This window comes from Colias croceus, chromosome 20, assembly GCF_905220415.1.
Source record: "Colias croceus chromosome 20, ilColCroc2.1".
Classification (NCBI taxonomy): Eukaryota; Metazoa; Arthropoda; class Insecta; order Lepidoptera; family Pieridae; genus Colias; species Colias croceus.
In genome coordinates, this window is record NC_059556.1 from 5,238,069 (window position 1) to 5,256,760 (window position 18,692).

Here is an 18,692-nt window from a genome sequence, read left to right on the forward strand (position 1 = left end):
ATAAGAAAACGTTTAAATGGAATTGCATATTACATGTAGCATATTCGAATTGTGAATAGTTTTAAACTCCAAATAGATATATTATTTATTAATAGGCCTTTAGTATTAAATAAAGCATTAGGTATATTTTCTATAGAAAGAATTTACGATCTTTCCTTTATTAATTAATAATTTTAAAAGATTATTTTATTTTTCATACAATTACTTTTGTTTTTCCTTGTTTAAGGCCTTGACTATGACTATAAATATAGTAAGTTGTTAAACAAATTAAGTCATAAATAGGGTAACTGCTCCAGTTTCTCAAACAACGCTTCTGTGAATCGTCTTTTGTAACGCTCTCCGGACGTGCAACGAATAATTTTTTTTGCGAAATTATTAATTCTTATCAAGTACAACATATTTATTCGTTTAAATATTAAGTCAATTGGGTAACATGTCAAAGTTTTATGTAACGAAAAGAGTATACCGCTAGACTAATTATGTCATTAGCAGGCAGTCTGATTCTTATCAGGTTTGCACTCTCATTAAGAGTGATTACGTCTTTTTGTTCAAAGCTTTTTAAAATTCTTAGCCTTCGTTTAAAACATATAAACAAAAACATTCTAATTACTAGTAACATGGATCCCCATTTGTCATAAATACATCACCGGTTTACACCAAGTTTTAAACAAATGTATGTCGTCAAAGTATACTATTATATTATCTGTGCCTATGTATATTTTATTATAATAATGCTAATGCTAGTTATGTAATTTCTTTATAAATCATTTACTTAATCAAATACAAACCAAAATCCAACCCCCATCCACCATTTCCTAAAAAATGGTAGAGCATGGTAGAGCTTCTCACTACATAGAGATTTTTAGATTAAGTATACATATTTGTCTTGAACACAAATACTCCCCGTCATACGTTAATATAGTCGTATGTAATCTGTTTCTTATTTCATGTTTGTAACTGTTACAATTATTCTTATTATCTGCAACGTATCTATAGAAAACGACGACATGGTTTTACTAATACGAAAAATAACTGTATTTTCCGTATCACGCGCGTCCTTCACAAGGCTGCCAGACTTTGCGTAACAATACGTTTGAACGCACTTCGTATAACTGATATGTATCGTATATTACTGCTACTGGAATTTATTAAGATTTCCCCTTTGATTCGAGCCCTTTAAGCACATTTAAAAGCATTGCAATACGCCTCTTTAAATTTTATCTTCACACGCTACCATATTTAGCGGACGAACAGAGGTAATTAATTATATTCATATTTTATCATAATCTCAAGCATCAGATATATTATGTCGTTACTCTTATGATGATGTGTGGGATCTAATAATGTAATTTTAATATTGTAAATTTTTACGGGCCTTGAGCGCAGGGACCGAATCGAGAAATTCCGTAACGAAAAAAACCTCACGCTCCCCACTCCGACGGGCTCGGAGTTGTGGCTTGAAGGCATGCTATGCAATAGCTTTACCGCGGCAGTCCCCGAGTGCCACACGTCTTTTTTTTTGTGTGTCGAAGCCTTGTCAAATAAAATAATCCATATGATATGTGACCCACTTGACTGTTTCTTATGTTCAGTAGATATGAATGTCAATGTGTGTAACTATTTGCATATCGATAACAATCTAGCCTCATGTATAACTATAAAGTTATCACTGTCATGGTGCCTTAGAATGTGATGCTGATTAAGACTGTAATAAATACGTACTTATTGTTTGTACCAATTGTTGCTATAGGTACATCTGGGATGTTCCCATATTCTGTAAACTGTGTACCTATATCATAGATTCATTAATTTCGTAAGGAAGCCGATCTTTTTACTCGGATTTTTTATCAATATAAAATACAAATATAATATGATAAAATGAGTAGGTAATAAGTGGAACATTCAAAAATTCTTTCAACATTGGATATTTAGGTACGTGATCCCTGAGTAATAAAGACTACATGTTGTATCAAAGGCGAAGCCGAGGCGGACCACTAGTATAAAAACACAGATGAAAACAAAAAATAAATAAAAACTACCCTAGTGAAAGTGTGGCCTAATTCATACCGAAGCGTGCGCGCACTTACACGATAGGTATATATTTATATATTCTATCATTAAATATCGCTAATTCAAATTCTTTGATTGCCGCCTCGTTCGTGACATTTGCATAACATAATTTAATGGCAGCTATAAATAAACGCTTAGAACAAGAACACGTGGTCACAGGTAATAAGTATTATACTAGACGTCGCGTTACTTTCTCCATATGTGGCCTTTATTGCATCGGCCGAGTTTGACATTATCCTGGGAGTGTTGCAAGCTGGGCCTACTTACCTTCACAGTTAGCATATAAGTTACTTTGATATTCAATCCTTACAAATATTGCGTAAGACTGCACTAGATAGACCATTTGTTTCTCAATAATAATGTTGCTGATTCAGACCAATGTCGAGTGCTGTTTCAAATAAATTTATCTAAAATTAGTTTCAAAAAACTTCACGTTATTATAGATTTAATGTATATGAGTTTTTTTTTTAATAATTTTATTTCGATTTCATGAAACTAATAATTAATGTTTAATGTCCATTCAGTATGATTCCTAATTCCGCTACAGAAAAATTATCATAAATGTCACCATAAGAATGATAATAAATTCTTTCATTTAATAATAATATTTAAAAAAAAACTAAAAAACACGCTTTTTGCAAATTGAAAAATGGAATAATTTTATCAAATTAGTGTATTGTCATCGGTCCTCAATAAATCTACAAAGTTTGAACGAAATCTGGCCGTTTAAAGTGGGTCAAAATCGCGCCCAAAGAAGTCGGTTACAAACAAACATACAGGTGAAGCTAATAAAAAGCGTGTAAAAATAATTTTTAATTAAAGTCATAAAAATACCTTAGTATCTATTGATTTATATGTATAAAACAATTAGCTTTGAACCAATATAGGTCAAACAACAATTATCATTACGTATCCTTAAACTTTAATGTACTTACTTGTCGTGCTACGTATCGTCACAATCAGGTGACCTTTTCAACTCTTGCATTCAGCCTACGAAACTAACAAGCTGCCAATAAATAGCCCTATACGTGCCTATACGACTGCAGCATTTTATCTATATTTTATATTATGTATTTCATTTATATCATAAAATAATTCGAATAGTAATTTATAGTGTTGAAGTTGTTATTATGCATTAGGTTGCAGTGAAGGCTCAAGTAAATAAATAAGCTTTATTATTTAACTTTGGATGAACTTATTAAAAGTAATAATAAATTAACCATAGAACCATCTATTATTATTTTAAACCAGCTGCCCCAACAAACGTTGTTTTATATCTCCATCCATCCTTCGGGATTTCTCTCCGTGAGAACCTTCTTTGTGCCTTTACACAAACGTTAAAAAAATTACCGTATTATTTATTTATTTATTTATTTACGGCATACGCCAAACCATACATATAAAACTTAATTCTAAACTTATCACTACGTCCTTAGTTCTTGGTACCTCTTACATTCTTCACCAATCATTCCCATCCCTGACACAAACAAATCATATACTGGTGCAGAATTGAGGATTGAGTTGCAGCGAAAGCATGCGAGGCACCGGAGACTGTTGGCGTTGAACCGTGCGTGTGCGCCAAGCAGCTAACAGTTGGTGGCTACGAGCCCGTGTATAATTGTCAGGCACATTTAGCCGTAAGAGCATTTCTAATAAATCATTAGAATCTATTTTATTGTATAAAACGTTAAGAGCAAATTTAACAGTTGATAGACTTCTACGAAGTTCCAGCGAGTTATAACCCAAACTACCCAGCAAGAATTTTGTGGGATATAGATATGGGTAATAATTAAAACTTCTTGCATACAAGGACCTTAAGAATTTCTTTTGTACCTGCTCCAACATAAGGATATATTTTTTCTCGTAGGGACTCCAGACAACGGAATTCGTCTCTAGAATACTCCTAACAAGTGCCGAGTAGAGAACTCTAATAGCGCTATCTGAAAGTCCGACAGAGTTGCGCAGTAAGAATCCTAAACGTTTGTATGCAGCGTTAGAAACATTGTGAATATGCTCATGAAACGAAAGATGAGGCACGAATGTGATACCTAAGTCGCGTACTTTAATCACACGCGATATTCGATCCTGTCCTAAACTATAAACATAGTTCCGTATATGGGCTGAACGACTAAAATGTCATAAATTCACACTTGTCAATATTAAAGTGTAGTTTGTTCTTCACACTCCACATATAAACTGCATCTACGTCTGTTTGCAAGCGGCAGTAATCTTCATCCGATTTAATGACCTTAAATATTTTAACATCATCGGCAAAGAGTAAGATATCCGACTTTTCAATTACATCCGGTAAATCGTTTATCATTAATAAAAACAGCAAAGGACCAAGATTTGATCCTTGACTTATACCAGATCGAGTAGAATAAGACTCTGAAATATAGGTACGGGCCATATTTTACAAATTGTTTCCGATCCCTAAGATAATTAGAAAACAGCTTGAGCAAAGTCGGGCCACATCCATGATCTGCTAACTTCAACAACAGTACATCGTTATCGACACGGTCAAAAGCTTTGCGGAAATCGAGATAAATAACATCGACTTGATTCTGCTAATCCATTTCATTAGTCGCGTCGTTCTAGAGTTTTACACCAAACTGTTAAAGCCTGAGTGTAGACTTAGGCGCCTGCAGGCGCTACCAAAAAATAATAAAATGAATAGCAAAATGTGTAGCTGTGTAACACATTTTGCTATTTATTTTTATTATATGGTTAAGTTCTTTCACCTAAGTATGTAGATCTAATGTGTGAATAAAACAAATATTTATCAGCTCCGCGTTCACATATTTTACTATCGGAGGCTGACTTAAAAAAAACTTTTATTATATTAAACAAGACCTCATATTATAACTTCTGTGTCAGTTAATTAATATCAATGTAACGTAATATGTTAAGATTATATATATAGCACAAACCTGATTTTACAACACATACTATTTGCCTAGGTCTATTAGTCGCATACACTGCGGTTACAGAATTGACCTCGCACTACATTTAATGGCATTTCCGATTTATTAGTGACAAACGAATTTAGATAATTATGTAATTGTTTTAATTATAGATTATGTTATATGTAATGTAATTTCATTTACAAATATTATCTTTAAATGAAAAATGTGCTTTTTTTCAACGCCTTGGACATAACGCTCGTAATATGAAATCAAATCAGAACACATATATAGGAAATTTCATTTTTTTTGATAATTCAAAATTAATAATGTTGAAACATAAAATATATGCCTACGAGCATCAGCATACGTCACTCATATTACGTTACTACAAAACACATCAGACGTTACCTTTCTTCATACCGCAAACAATAACGAAGACCTTCTGATCACATTATGAATGTGTTACGCGTGTTCTATTACCCAGTTGTGACCGTGAAGGTACGGTACGCGTCTGAGGTCAGCGGTCAGCACGAAGACAGTTGTCGGGTGCGGTTCACCAATTATTTTAGCCATTGTAAAGTTCAATGTGCACAGATAATATCATAATAAGCATCCATCATGCAGGCCGCAGGGGAGCTAATAAATTTCAACCTCCGTAGATACAATATTCCTATTTATTAATTATTTATATCTAGATTTGTTTAAATTTTTATTCAAAGTAGTGATCTAAGAGACGAAAAAGATTGAAATAAAATATGAGAAATGTACAGATGATAATGAGGAATCGCCTATAGGTACCTGCATAAACAATTTCACGGAATAACCTACACATATACCAATGTAAATTGCCTGGAAGAGATCACTCTTTAGTGAAAGGCCGCCCTCTGTGCTAGTCTATAGCTATAAGTTTTAATTTTAAGTAATTTGTATTATTAACTATCATAGAAAAGTGTAATAAATAAAAATCAATAAATTATAAGAAGCTTTTTATTCACTATACTCATTCACAAACGTTATTAGCTAGTGTATCATTTCATTCACATACATGGTATTTTAACAGTAACTATTTTCTACAATAAAAATGATTCAAAACAAACCAAAGGGTAATAAAACAATGTATTATTAATTAGACAAATTTAACACAAGGACATGGTTTTGCAATGTCTTATTGATAAATTAAGCTCTCTCTTTAATCTAGACAGCGCTCTATATGTGGGTGATTTTACTACGGTTGCGGTATCATTTGTCTTCATACATAGGTTAGCTCTACAAAATTTTTTTTTTATGATAAAATATTGTTCGTATCGGTCACACTTTTTTTATATAACTAAACTGAATTAACTATATAAAATTCATTTTTTAGTTATTTAATACAGTTTGCAAAAGTTCATAATATATTTATTTAAAAATATATCCACAACGACTGTTTCTTAAGTCAATATCCTGTATATCACTTATACTATTAAACAATTCATCAAAGTTTAGCGCATTCTATTAGATCTAATCTAGCAAAGATAATTTAAAAGTATTGTTAAATGTTAAAAGTCATTATACTGAAACCAAACTGAAACACATTAGTATCTATTTGTTAGCTATTAAAAGTCATAGATATGTACCTATGCTTTCCAAAGCTTTTGGCCGATTCAACGTATAGAAAAACTACGCTAGCAACTATAAAGCTCTATCCGTTTCTACTCTGTACATACACAGTATGCCCCCACGTATAATGTCAAGGTGAAGTAGCTTATTGTTTCAAAAGGTACTTGAGCTTTACTCACCGAAACGTTTTATCATTGTGTTTTGATGTGACAGATTAGAGATTAACATGTTATAAAAAGGATTAATCTTATTGGTGTAACGTGGTGCAACATTAATGTTAAATTTTTTTTTTTAGAAACTTTTGAGAACTTTTAGAAAATATGAAATATTTCCCATGAAAAAAGGGATAAATAATAAAGATATAACACTTCGATATACTTAGATATCTAAGATTTATTACATAATATAACTGAACTGGATTAGATACATATAAATATATCGCATGCAATTTTATAAAAACTTCACTAGAAGATAGTTTTTTATATTTTTGCTACACCATCACTAATCCAACTTTTAATAATTTAGATATATTCAACTAATAAATAAATAATTAATATCATGAAATTCGATATTGTATATATATTTTCGATTAGCTTAGAATTGGTCGTTAGCCTTCCCTTAACGTAAAAAAGAGCATTTTTACAAGATAAAATCTCATCGACCTTGCGCTATATTTTAATTTTTTGTACTCACGACGCGCGCGAAAAAAGCGGTTTTCAAATTACATAAGGCTGTCTGATGAAACTGATAATAATTGTAAAAGGGCAATGTCACGTTACGTTAAAAGAAAACGTTAAGTATTTTTATCATTTTAATTGTAGCTTGTAAACGATCATTATGTTTAATTCATTAATTATAACTACAACTAGCTGTTTGCACGCGGCTTTGCGTAAATATCGGAGCCGTATAACTACCTTCAAAATTTTCTTATCGACCCCTTCAAATATTTTGCAGATTTGGTATGGCAAAGGAATAATGTAAATTTTACTTAGCTAGGTACTTTTTGTTTTTAGAACAGTGCACTTAGCTTATCTTTTATAATAACGAATGTTTCGTTAGCCGTCGACACGATATTATGTTTAAAATTAATAAACATGCATGGCATAAATATGCTTTTATTAGGTCTCAAACAAAAAGATATTATTATCTCTAAAAAAAATATTTTTAGTTTCTTAACTTAGTTTTAGTTGTTGTTGATAATTAGATACTAATTAGTATTCCATTATTTCATAACAAACTTTTTTCTTCGTCTATACATGGATCTTTAATATATTATGTGAGGTAATTTTTAAATTATTATGTAATATCCTCCGTTTGAACCTGGTCTAATATGTATTCCTCACACTACGCCAACATACATTATGACTGGATTTTACCACAGATTTTACTAACTTGGTTGAATCTTCGTATCTAGGTAATGTCAGTTTAATAAGCAACATGTATTTTACTAAACGCATGTTGTGCAAGTTGTTATTATTAAGTGATTTTAACGTAATTTACGAATGCATACAGTAATCAGTCCACATAGCAAATTAATTTTGTTTTTAATGACTCTACATAAATGTATCAAATTAAATTACTTTACAAGCACGTAAATTAATTATCGTTACTTTTTACATTTATCGTTACTACCAATATAAAGTCTAACTTTTCGGTAAGATAATTATTAATAGCAAAACACTTGTTTAATAAGATAGTTATTAAACATGTTAAATTATTTTTTTCAAGATTGATGCAAGGCACCACCAATCATTGCTATCTATTTCAAATCACATCTAAGTACATAATATCAAACTTCAAGAGGCTCTATCTACCTAATACTATTACAAAATAGTAAATACCTTTAACAAAAAAATTTAAACCTAATCTTATACGACTGGTGTAAAATAATCTCCCATCCATGGTTAATCTCATTTCACGATCGTAATTAATGAGCCTAATCGAGACCACAACGTGTCATAAGTATAACGTGTGATGTTAAATGGAATGCATAATGTGTTCAGTGAACTTTACGACTGCTTTGTAGTTCGTACATGGGACTTAGTTGCACTGCAATCTACATGGACGATGATTTTGCGCCTATAGACTAGCTTTAACCGCGGCTTTGCCCGCTAGATCAAAGAAATTTCAAAAGGAATAAGATGTTTCACCGCTATAACTAGGTACTATCCCCAGACACAAAATCATACCCGAAAATCAATGAAATTAATCTCCGTTGCAACGTAATAAAAGGCAAACCAATAAACAAATACACTTTCGCATTTTTTTTTATTTATATTGATGATAATAATTTTCAATACTTACATCAAATCACCAATAGGTAATTTATAATTTTAGTAAGGATGACAAACACAGGTATTCTATTAAAATTAGTGCATAAAATATTTAATAATATTTTAATAAATCTCTACATGTAGAGCATAATTTTAATGTTGAAATTATTATCTCATTACGGATAATTCGCTGAATTTTTGTGCAAGAGTCCTTCCACCCTCACAAACTTTTATGAGTATTCGTATTAGTGGGAATAATTATTATTCTTAGACCAAAAATATTAAGAACGTAGAGACAGAATAAAACCATATAGTTAATTGCATATAATTCAAAAAAAGTAAAGCATCCATAACAATGACTGACATAAAACAACTTCGATTAGGTTAACACAGTACGAGTCTCAAATTTCGGGGTTACCTGCAGGAGATTTGAGAAGCCCTAGGGCACAGACTCACGGTCATACGACGTCACCGCGCCTCTGACGAGTGAAAGGGTGAGCCCCGCTGCCCATATATAAACTGAATACGCTCCCCAATAACCATCATTCTACATCCTACAATCTCACCAACACACAATGGCATTCAAGGTAATGAGCCAATGATTAACACGAGTTTTCTAAGTGGGATATCATTTAAAGCTTTTGCAATTAAATACTAATCAAGGCTAATATCTAATTTATTATCATTTAGAAAATTATATCAAAATCTCCTTCTTTACAAAATTCAATCAATCTTATTTCAAATGTCACATCTCAGCTCTTAGTCTCAGCTGTAGAAAGTAATTAATATTAATCTAATCTAATATCGTAATGATAATGTAAATAATAATTTTATAATTATTATTCTTCTAGTTTGTCGTCCTCGCCTGCTTGGTCGCGGCTACCAGCGCTGGTTTATTACCAGCTGCACCCATCGCCTACGCCGCCGCCCCAGCTTACCACTCGGCGCCTGTATATCACGCCGCCCCCGTTGCCAAATATGCCGTTGCTCCCGTCGCCAGAGTTGAAGAATACGACGCCCATCCCCAATACAGCTTCGCGTACGACGTTCAAGACGGTTTGACCGGAGACTCCAAGAGCCAGCACGAAACCCGTGACGGAGATGTTGTCCAAGGCTCTTACTCCGTTGTCGACCCCGATGGCACCAAGCGTACCGTTGATTACACTGCTGACCCCCACAACGGTTTCAACGCTGTCGTGCACAGGGAAGCTCTTGCCGTCAAAGCTGTCGCACCAGTTGTCGCCAAGGTAGCCGCCCCAGTTGCCTATGCCCGCCCAGTCGTCCACGCCGCCCCAGTCGCCTACTCCGCGCCCGTAGTTCACGCTGCACCAGTTTCTTACTCCGCCCCAGCATACTACCACCATTAAATACCTAGGTACCTACCAAATAGTAGAGTTAAGTGCTACTAATTGCAATGAGATCTGTTATGATAAGATACGTTAATTAAATTATTTTTCTATCTTTTTAAAAATATGCATCTTTTATTTTATCCATTTAATAGCTATTATAAAAATTAACCACCATAGATATTATAACAAAAAAAAACAAAATAATACATACTTTTCATGTAGAACATTAAATGGCCAGCTATAATGATACAAAATGTGGATATAATATTTTTATTATAGATATTATGTCCGTCGTGCGATAGGACGAACCAAGAACTTCATATTATTATATGACTAGCCTAGTAACCTTTTCCCCGCGAGAAGTGTTAAATGGTCTCAACCTTTAACGCTAAACTCGAAGGATTTCAACTCATGCTTGGTTGAAAGCTCATATTATGTGACCATATTGTGAACAGGTATAATTACCATTTATAAACTGAAATTAAATTGTTTTAAAACGGTTTTGGCGACATGAATTAATTGTGTGAAATTTTCTGTTTGTTCCGGCTAATTTTCGGAACGGCTGGACCGATTTTGACGGAACTTTCACAGACAGATAGCTGTTTTTATATAGAGTAACTATGGCTTAAAAAAAGGGCATTCAGACGTTTATAAAACAACTTCCGGTGATGTCGCACTTGCATTAAGCAACACATTTTAAAAATTTCTTGTAATTCAACACCTTGTATTTGGTTTTACTTTGTTTGCATTAATCATCGTGTAAATTAAAATTTTGCACTTACCACATTTAAATTTTTCGATTGAAGCCTTATGTATGAACAATAAAATTAAATTTTCTTCTTAATTCTGGATAATTTTATCTTTTTTGGCATTCAATTCTTTTTTTTATTCCATTCAAAGATCCAAGCAAAGATCTAACTATAGTAAATGTTACCATACTGAATTGGCCTATCTTTCAGCTTAGCACACAAAAAAAATCAAGCTGCATCTACCGCAATAAGTCATGTCATGATGTCACCATAAATAAAAATCTCATCGTACTCGGCGAAAGGTGAAAATTTAAAAAAAACGTCAAAAACTCCGAAAATATGAAAAATCGCATTACATAAAATTAATATGGGGGTGATTCGGATATCCCTTTAGTTGGGTCTTCTACCTCCTGGCTTCAGTATATCCATACTTCTTGGACCGGACCGCCAGTCTTTAATAATATAATATATAAATCTCGTGTCACAATGTTTGTCCTCAATGGACTCCTAAACCACTTAACCGATTATAATAAAATTTGCACACCATGTGCAGTTCAATCCAACTTGAGAGATAGGATAGTTTAAATCTCAAATCGTTTTAGAGAAAGCGGGCGAAGCCGCGGGCGGCAAGCTAGTGTATTATAAAATTATGTATGTACCTCTATTGAACTAACTGATAATGCGCATAGAAAAATTCGTCACGGTTCGGCAACTCTCATATTCCCCGAGCCTCTGAAGATGATATGTAGGTATATAGATTGGTTAAGTGGGTTAAATGTATTTTCTTCATGCGTAGTTTATTAGAATAATGAGTTTTATTGTGATTTTATGGTAAAAGAGATAGGTAAGTAACGAAATTTGTTTCGATAATTCAATGTAAGTTAATAGCGAGGATAAGCCACATGATTGCGAAATGCGAATATATATTTGTTGTATTGATTTACTTGGAAAATTCTATACTTAGAAGTAGAACTATTAAAGTGTCTTTCTGAAGCTGGCGTAATGATAGATGTATGGAAGGTTATATTTAAAAAAAATATTTTCAAACACTGGTTTATATTTAAATTGTAGAAATCTAATCATTAAAATCTCAGTTCAAAGGATTTACAGAATCAGGGATTATCTCTATTTCTGATATCGTAGAATGATCAGAACTTTCATTATGCTCTTATTAACTTTCACTTTCCCCACTGCTATCTGCTATTGTGTCAATAATCATTTTATCGGAAAATTCAACTTTGAAACAAAACTAAGAAGGGTATGTAACAGCAGCTCTATATAATTCCATACAGAGATAATACGTGCAGTCACCAGCAATTTACAAAGACGACTGACGGATTTTTGAATTTTTTGACTGACAGGCTACCGTCACCTATAGCTTGAATTGTTTTCGATTGTGTATGACTCTGAATTGACTGCTATTTCTTTTGGACAAGGTGCAAGATGCAAATGCATTGTTTAGGGCACTTACGATTCAATGATTCGGGGTGATTCGGGTGTTTCTGGAAATACGATAATTAGCGAAGATCTGCATGCGCATTATAAATTTTTGAGTACTGTACTTGAATTCGTGGAATTCAATCTTTATAATATTTTTGTTTCATAAGCGCTCTAGTGCTGTAATTGGAAAACACGGTATTATTAATTAATAATAGGCTTTCACAGAACAGTAAAAACCTGTGGTGGCTATAAATAATGAAAGCTTCATATCCCTATCAAAAAGTTACAAGTGATTATGCGCCCTGATAAACGTCAAACATATTTGACAAATCACATCACACTTGTTTTTGTGAAATGTCAGTTTGTTTATGAAAAATCAACAACTTCGACATATTTTAAATTCATTTTATTTTTAACAATGAAACGAGAACAAGAATTGGTATTTATAGAAAGAAAAATTGATTGAAATATTTTAATCTATAATATAGAATAAATAACCAACACAGTAATATTTGAACTTTGCGCCATTTCCATGTTTGTTGACGAAATAGAAACGCCGGCCCCTGCAATAATCGTCATAACTACAAGAACAGTTTATTAACTTACTAAATCTCAGATATGGTATCAACAAGAAGTGTGCGTTATAAATTCAGTGAGGGGGAACGAGTGTTATGTTATGAACCTGATCCTACGAAAGCTAAAGTTCTTTACGATTCTAAGGTTTGTTGCGACTGTATGTTTGACCATTTAGCATTCATACAGAAGATTTATGAGTTTTTAGATCTGTAAATACCGTAAATGTATTTCTTTCACGCAGGTTTTAGAAGTAATAGAAAGCAAAGATAAACGGGGAAAACGTAGTGTCGAATATTTAATACACTTTCAAGGTTGGAATTCGTCGTGGGATCGCTGTGTGAGCGAAGATTTTGTATTAAAAGACACTGAAGAGAACAGACAGTTGCAAAGGGATCTTGCAGAGAAATCACAACTGCAATTGTAAGTACATAATATTATAATAATTGTATAGTGTAATATTGTAGTACTGGTAGAAATTTAGATATTATAATATCTTGTTGATAAATTTATCACACACTTGAATTTACAGAGGTGCATATTTATACCGACGGGAGAGAAAAAAAGGTAGTTCTAATGCAGGATCAGTATCTACAAAGAGAGCACGACTTGGATTTAGCGATGATGGATCTTCAAGTAGTACACAGCCTGATGGTAAATACTTGTGGTCATTATTTTGTTATGCCAATAAGAATTGTGTTAACTAACATATTACACTGTATGAAGTATAATAATATTTTAGGTAACACAAACTAAACATAAATATATTTTAAAATGCCTATTTGTCATGAAATTGATCAAATTATATATTTTGTACTTTGGCAAAGAAATTGTCAAAGACCATCTTTTTTTATTAAATTTACAGAAGGTGAAACAGCAGCAGATACTGATACTTCCTCAGGCTCTACATCAAGTGCGCAGCCCACATCTTCTCCTGGACCACCTCATTCATGCAGGGCACAAATACCTCTACCGCCTTCTCTCAGGTAACCATCTCTCTATCTTAGAAAAAAATGTTAATTATTATCCTTTGTAAAAAAAATAAGCAAACTTGAATACTTATTTTTATTCTTAATTCTTAATTTGAATATTTATTAGTTTCATTTTTTAAAGTATCCACATTATAAATTAATTTTCAAAATCTAGATATTGAAATTTAAATCTTTGTTTGTATAAACTAAACAAAAAAAATGTGGTCAAGTTGTGCCTTAACCGATTTATGTGTTCCATCCTTGTCAAGGGGAGTGCTAACCGTCTCTCCTTTCAATAGACACAATTAATAAGTAAGATAGTTGACCTTATATAGTTAGTGGGTGAAAAAAAATCTATTGCGTGATTCAGGAATGACATAAAAAACACCTATGATGTCTGAACTGGATGATTTAAAAAGTTTTTAGGTTGTATATATTATTACCACTGTTATTTTTATTTATTTTACACTAAAAATAATATTTAATTTCAACTCTCAATAACATAAAATGAATTTATAAACTCTTTATATAGTACAGCGCCATCTAGTTATTGTAACCAAAGCTGCAACAGTTTCTTTCAAAGCATGTTAGAAATGAGTGTGGCTCAGATAATTTTGTATTTTTTCTACAGTAGCAAGAATTTCTAATTTATTAGCATTGTATTTCTTGATCCTAAAAGGACCGACTTTAAGGTTTCACTTTCTCTCTTTGTTTTGTTTTACTTACAGTAGATACCTACAGCATGTTTACCCGTTATTGAAAAAACAGTATGCAAATTATTACTTATTTCAAAGATTATTCTTGTATGTATTTGTTATTTTAAGAATGTTAAAATATAGGAATATATTTTGATTTCTTTAAATGTAATTATTGTATTTGATTTCTTTTAATGTACTTTAAATGTCATTGTTGAAGTAAGGTGCATTAGTGTAATTCCGGATGACGGGGTATAAAGTATGCAATAATGTTAATTGAATAACATGACTAGTGATTGATTAAACAAATATAAATCCTATTATTAAAACCGTTTATTTTCGTGCAATAATTTATATGTTCTCAATACTCACAATAAAAAGATGCTCTGAAGTGGTAGTCACAATTTTCCAATTACCCGACATTATTCCCCTACTGCACCACAATACTGCATTACAATAATATGTATATTTAGGAAATATATTGTAATATTGTGACTGCACTATACACATTTCCATACATATTCTTTTTTTTAGTTGATACTCGTATTTTTGTATTATTATTGCAAAGTTCGTTCGTTTATTTGTTTTGATTTCATAAAAACTACTCGTAAATTTTATAAATTCTTTAAGTGTAATTCTTTAAGTTTAACTCAACATTACCAAGTAGGTAAGAATATAAAGTGTAAGAAACCGACACAGGTTGTCTGGTTGGCTTATCTACGATATAAAAGCAATATTTACAGAAAAAACAATTTTCTTTACTGATCTTTTCTTTAAATATTTTTTTTCCAGGGACCGTTTGACGCTCGACTACCACCTAGTGGTGAAGCGCGGGCGCGTGGCCCGGCTGCCCGCGTCGCCGAGCGCGGCCGAGATACTCGAGTCCGTGGTGAAGTGGTTCGGGCGCGCCGGCGCGTGGAACCCGCCGCGCGGGAAACACGAGCCGCCGCAGAAGCCGGACATTCTAGAAGTTTCTGCAAGGTTCTAGAACATTCCATTCATTTGGATAGTTTTATTGAATAGTTTGCGGATCGAATGAATTGATGATAATTTAAAATTCTTGTGTGTTTTTTTAGTGAGCTGTGATTCAATTATTTATGGTGGTATAAGTGTTACTAACTTTTTAAAGCATTAAAGCTTAATCTTGCACTTTTTAATAAATAAATTATTTGATATTGCAAGTAATTCGTGTTATTACGGAAATTACATCATTACTCTACAGTCTACATTACACATTAGATGCGACTTTGCACTGTTAACAGTTTGTGTCAACAGTTCTATAAACTATCCCTTCTTATTTTCGCAGATTAAATTTAGTCCGCGAGGTGGCAGATGGCTTAAGAGTATATTTTGACTTCATATTCCGGGGACACATGTTATACAAGCAGGAAATGGCGCAGTACCACGAGATGTGCGGGCAGTACAATGATTTGTGAGTAATGTCATATTAAATAATATAATTTTTTCAATACTTTATAATTATAAAAACAAATGAAACAAATAACAACCAATATAGCCAGACTATAAAAAACTTGTATGTCAATGAAAACCAACCATTAAAAAGACATTTTTCCATTATTAATTATTTTCTATTTTTATTTTCAGTCCAACAGATATAAATTCAGAGGGCGAAGACCAAGAGAACCAATCACCAGATGAGGATCCAGACGATGATGAAGACGTGAAAAGCCCCCGGATTGCAGAATATGCCCACCTTCCACCTGACCCTGAATATGATCAAGATGATGGTAAGTTTAGTAAGTAGTATCAGTTTTAATAACTATATTTTTATCATTTCAAATATTGTATGTTATTGATCATTTGTTTTTTTTTTTTGTGTTTTGAATCTTTTAACCTAGCATATTATTATTTGTTAGTATAAACTCACGTTTACCAATCAATATATTGAAACCAAAGTGATATAAAAACCTATAACACTTCCAGAACCACTAGTAAGACGAGACAGACAATTACAACCTGATGAAATAAAAAAAGAGATAAAGGAAGAACAAATAGAGATAAAGGAAGAGATCATAGAGCCGGTAGCGGGGCCCTCGCACGACGTTGTTGTTGACGAGCCGCAACCAGCCGCTGTTGCTAGAAGGTATAAAAAAAATAAAATTCGAAATAAAAAAAATATGGAAACAAATATTGACGTATTTTAAACAACTTAACTCACAAACACAGTCATCTGTTAAAAATGGTGAATGAATGTCCAAACGACATATTGTAAACGTTTAGTGAAATTAACACCTTATTTCGTTGCAGTAATATTCAAACTCTATTATAAAACTCTGACTAATGGACGCGTAGGCAGGGTTTTGTTTCAGACAATTTTTGAAGCTAATTGTGAGTCTAATTGTTTATTGTACACGATATTTTTTGATTAGGTGACAATAATTGTCTTCAACACTGGGACTGTAGTAATGTACAAAAATATGAATATAAAAAATATATTGTAGGTTACGTTCCCACAAATCAGCGGTATCGCAATCAGAAAACGAAGAGCCGGCACCTTCCACGTCTACAGCAGAACCGAAACCATTTGAGACACACTCGTCGAGGTAAGTTCCAATATTGAATTAGACGCAACTATAGAAATCCTACCTTCATATTTTAATACATTCAACAATTTTTTGGCTAACATTTCAAATTAATTTAATTCCTTTTTGACGAGTTGTAAAAAATATATCAGTTCAAATATAAAAGTTTATGATCGATTTAATATTATTTATCAATAATAGGAAGTAATTTAATATCATTTATGTATAATATGTATAGTAAATTAATATAATTATTATATTTGATGAAGTAAAATATATACATAAATAATTATTATAGTGTGGGTAGCAGCGGGTCGTCGACCAGCGAGTACAGAGGTGCGCGCGTACACACATACACACCTTCCACGTCTACACGCACACCACTTTCGCTACTTATGGAAAAGGTAAAATAATAAAAAAAAAATCCTGTTTTCTACGAAACAAATTTCTTATGTTGAACAACATATTACCTACATTATCATGAAAATTCAGTTATTGTTTTATAACCATTTAAACAGAAACAAATAGAATTAATCCGTTTTAAGGGCCATATAAAAATGTTTTGGTTTTCATCAACAGGTAGCAAAGTTCGAGCTAATACCGCGAGAAGGCACCGAACATTTACCGTGCAGAGTTTACGGTGCAATACATCTAGCGAGGCTTTTTGGTAAGATACATTTTTTTAATTAAGTACATTCTTCAATTTTAACAACGATATAATAAAATTATTTAATTAACAGACATGTTTTAATATTGCATAAAATGTACTTGTCTATCTCTTGTCTACTATAATTTTATAACCTTTTTTTTTTTCAGTTATATTACCAGTTTTCCTGAATGCAACACAGATGCCTGACATGAAGTTAAAAGTTATATTGAAATATATTGATATATTTGTCCAGTACGTATCCTCATGTTACGTAAGTTTCACTTCAACTTGTTTCTATTTTTTCGTTTTTAAAATGTACCCTCAAATTTATTTACAGATATCTCGATGAACACAGCGAATGGTTCGGAGAAAGCTTCTATGTGCCTAATACTTTTTTGCAATAAAATTCAAATCTATGAGAAACAAATGAAAGAAATAACAATGTGTGCTATTGAACGTTTTAAATAAGTATAACACAAATGTACATTACCACCTATACCTCGATATTTCACATTGTTTTTAAAAGTTAAGAGCAAAAGCAATTTATCATTTTTTAATTAGATGTCTTACGTGATAAATTAAAATTATTCTAATTTAGTTTTTTAACAATTATTTTGTGTTAACGCGTGTATGGAATTTGTTGTAAATATAATTTAATTGATTGTTTGACCGAATACAAATCATGTGATTAGTGTGTAAATATAAATTACAATTATAAGAATTATGTATGCTCCATAGTGAAGAATGACGATTTTACTTAAATAAATGCTATTCGTTATAACTTATAACATTGTATTTTGTTATTGAATTTATTGTAAGTGAAATAGTACAAGATTTTACATGTGAAAAAGTTGTTTGAAAATTGAAAATTTTAA

At 32.2% G+C, this 18,692-nt stretch overlaps 2 protein-coding genes and 1 non-coding gene across 4 annotated transcripts; 2 read left to right on the top strand and 1 right to left on the bottom strand.

Moving 5' to 3' along the window:
- The first annotated feature begins 9,361 nt into the window (after positions 1–9,361).
- Positions 9,362–10,319, top strand: LOC123700977 (larval cuticle protein A2B-like). Its single transcript, XM_045648375.1, has 2 exons — positions 9,362–9,435; positions 9,700–10,319. Exons 1-2 carry the CDS (start codon positions 9,424–9,426, stop codon positions 10,213–10,215), a joined length of 528 nt encoding a protein of 175 aa, XP_045504331.1. The 5' UTR covers positions 9,362–9,423; the 3' UTR covers positions 10,216–10,319.
- A 2,433-nt stretch (positions 10,320–12,752) lies between these two features.
- Positions 12,753–18,578, top strand: LOC123700726 (protein male-specific lethal-3). 2 transcript variants are annotated; one of them, XM_045648041.1, is made up of 13 exons: positions 12,753–13,106; positions 13,204–13,382; positions 13,492–13,613; positions 13,825–13,945; positions 15,418–15,606; positions 15,932–16,057; positions 16,231–16,382; positions 16,570–16,729; positions 17,088–17,189; positions 17,467–17,572; positions 17,748–17,835; positions 17,985–18,069; positions 18,155–18,578. In XM_045648041.1, the coding sequence occupies exons 1-13, from the start codon at positions 13,005–13,007 to the stop codon at positions 18,219–18,221; spliced, it is 1,599 nt and encodes a 532-aa protein (XP_045503997.1). In that variant the 5' UTR covers positions 12,753–13,004; the 3' UTR covers positions 18,222–18,578. The 2 variants fall into 2 exon arrangements, with proteins under 2 accessions (XP_045503997.1, XP_045503999.1); XM_045648043.1 differs by having other exon boundaries at positions 16,231–16,373.
- LOC123701116 lies at positions 14,144–14,233 on the bottom strand. The gene has a single exon (XR_006752690.1). It is a non-coding gene; the product is annotated as a U6atac minor spliceosomal RNA (small nuclear RNA).
- Positions 18,579–18,692: the final 114 nt, after the last annotated feature.

Bases quoted from the DNA above. Each gene is read 5' to 3' on its own strand.
- LOC123700726 (XM_045648041.1), top strand. From the start codon at position 13,005: ATGGTATCAACAAGAAGTGTGCGTTATAAATTCAGTGAGGGGGAACGA. The intron at 16,058-16,230 runs GTGAGTAATGTC...TTTTATTTTCAG, and splicing joins TGCGGGCAGTACAATGATTT to TCCAACAGATATAAATTCAG. The intron at 16,730-17,087 runs GTATAAAAAAAA...AATATATTGTAG, and splicing joins CCAGCCGCTGTTGCTAGAAG to GTTACGTTCCCACAAATCAG.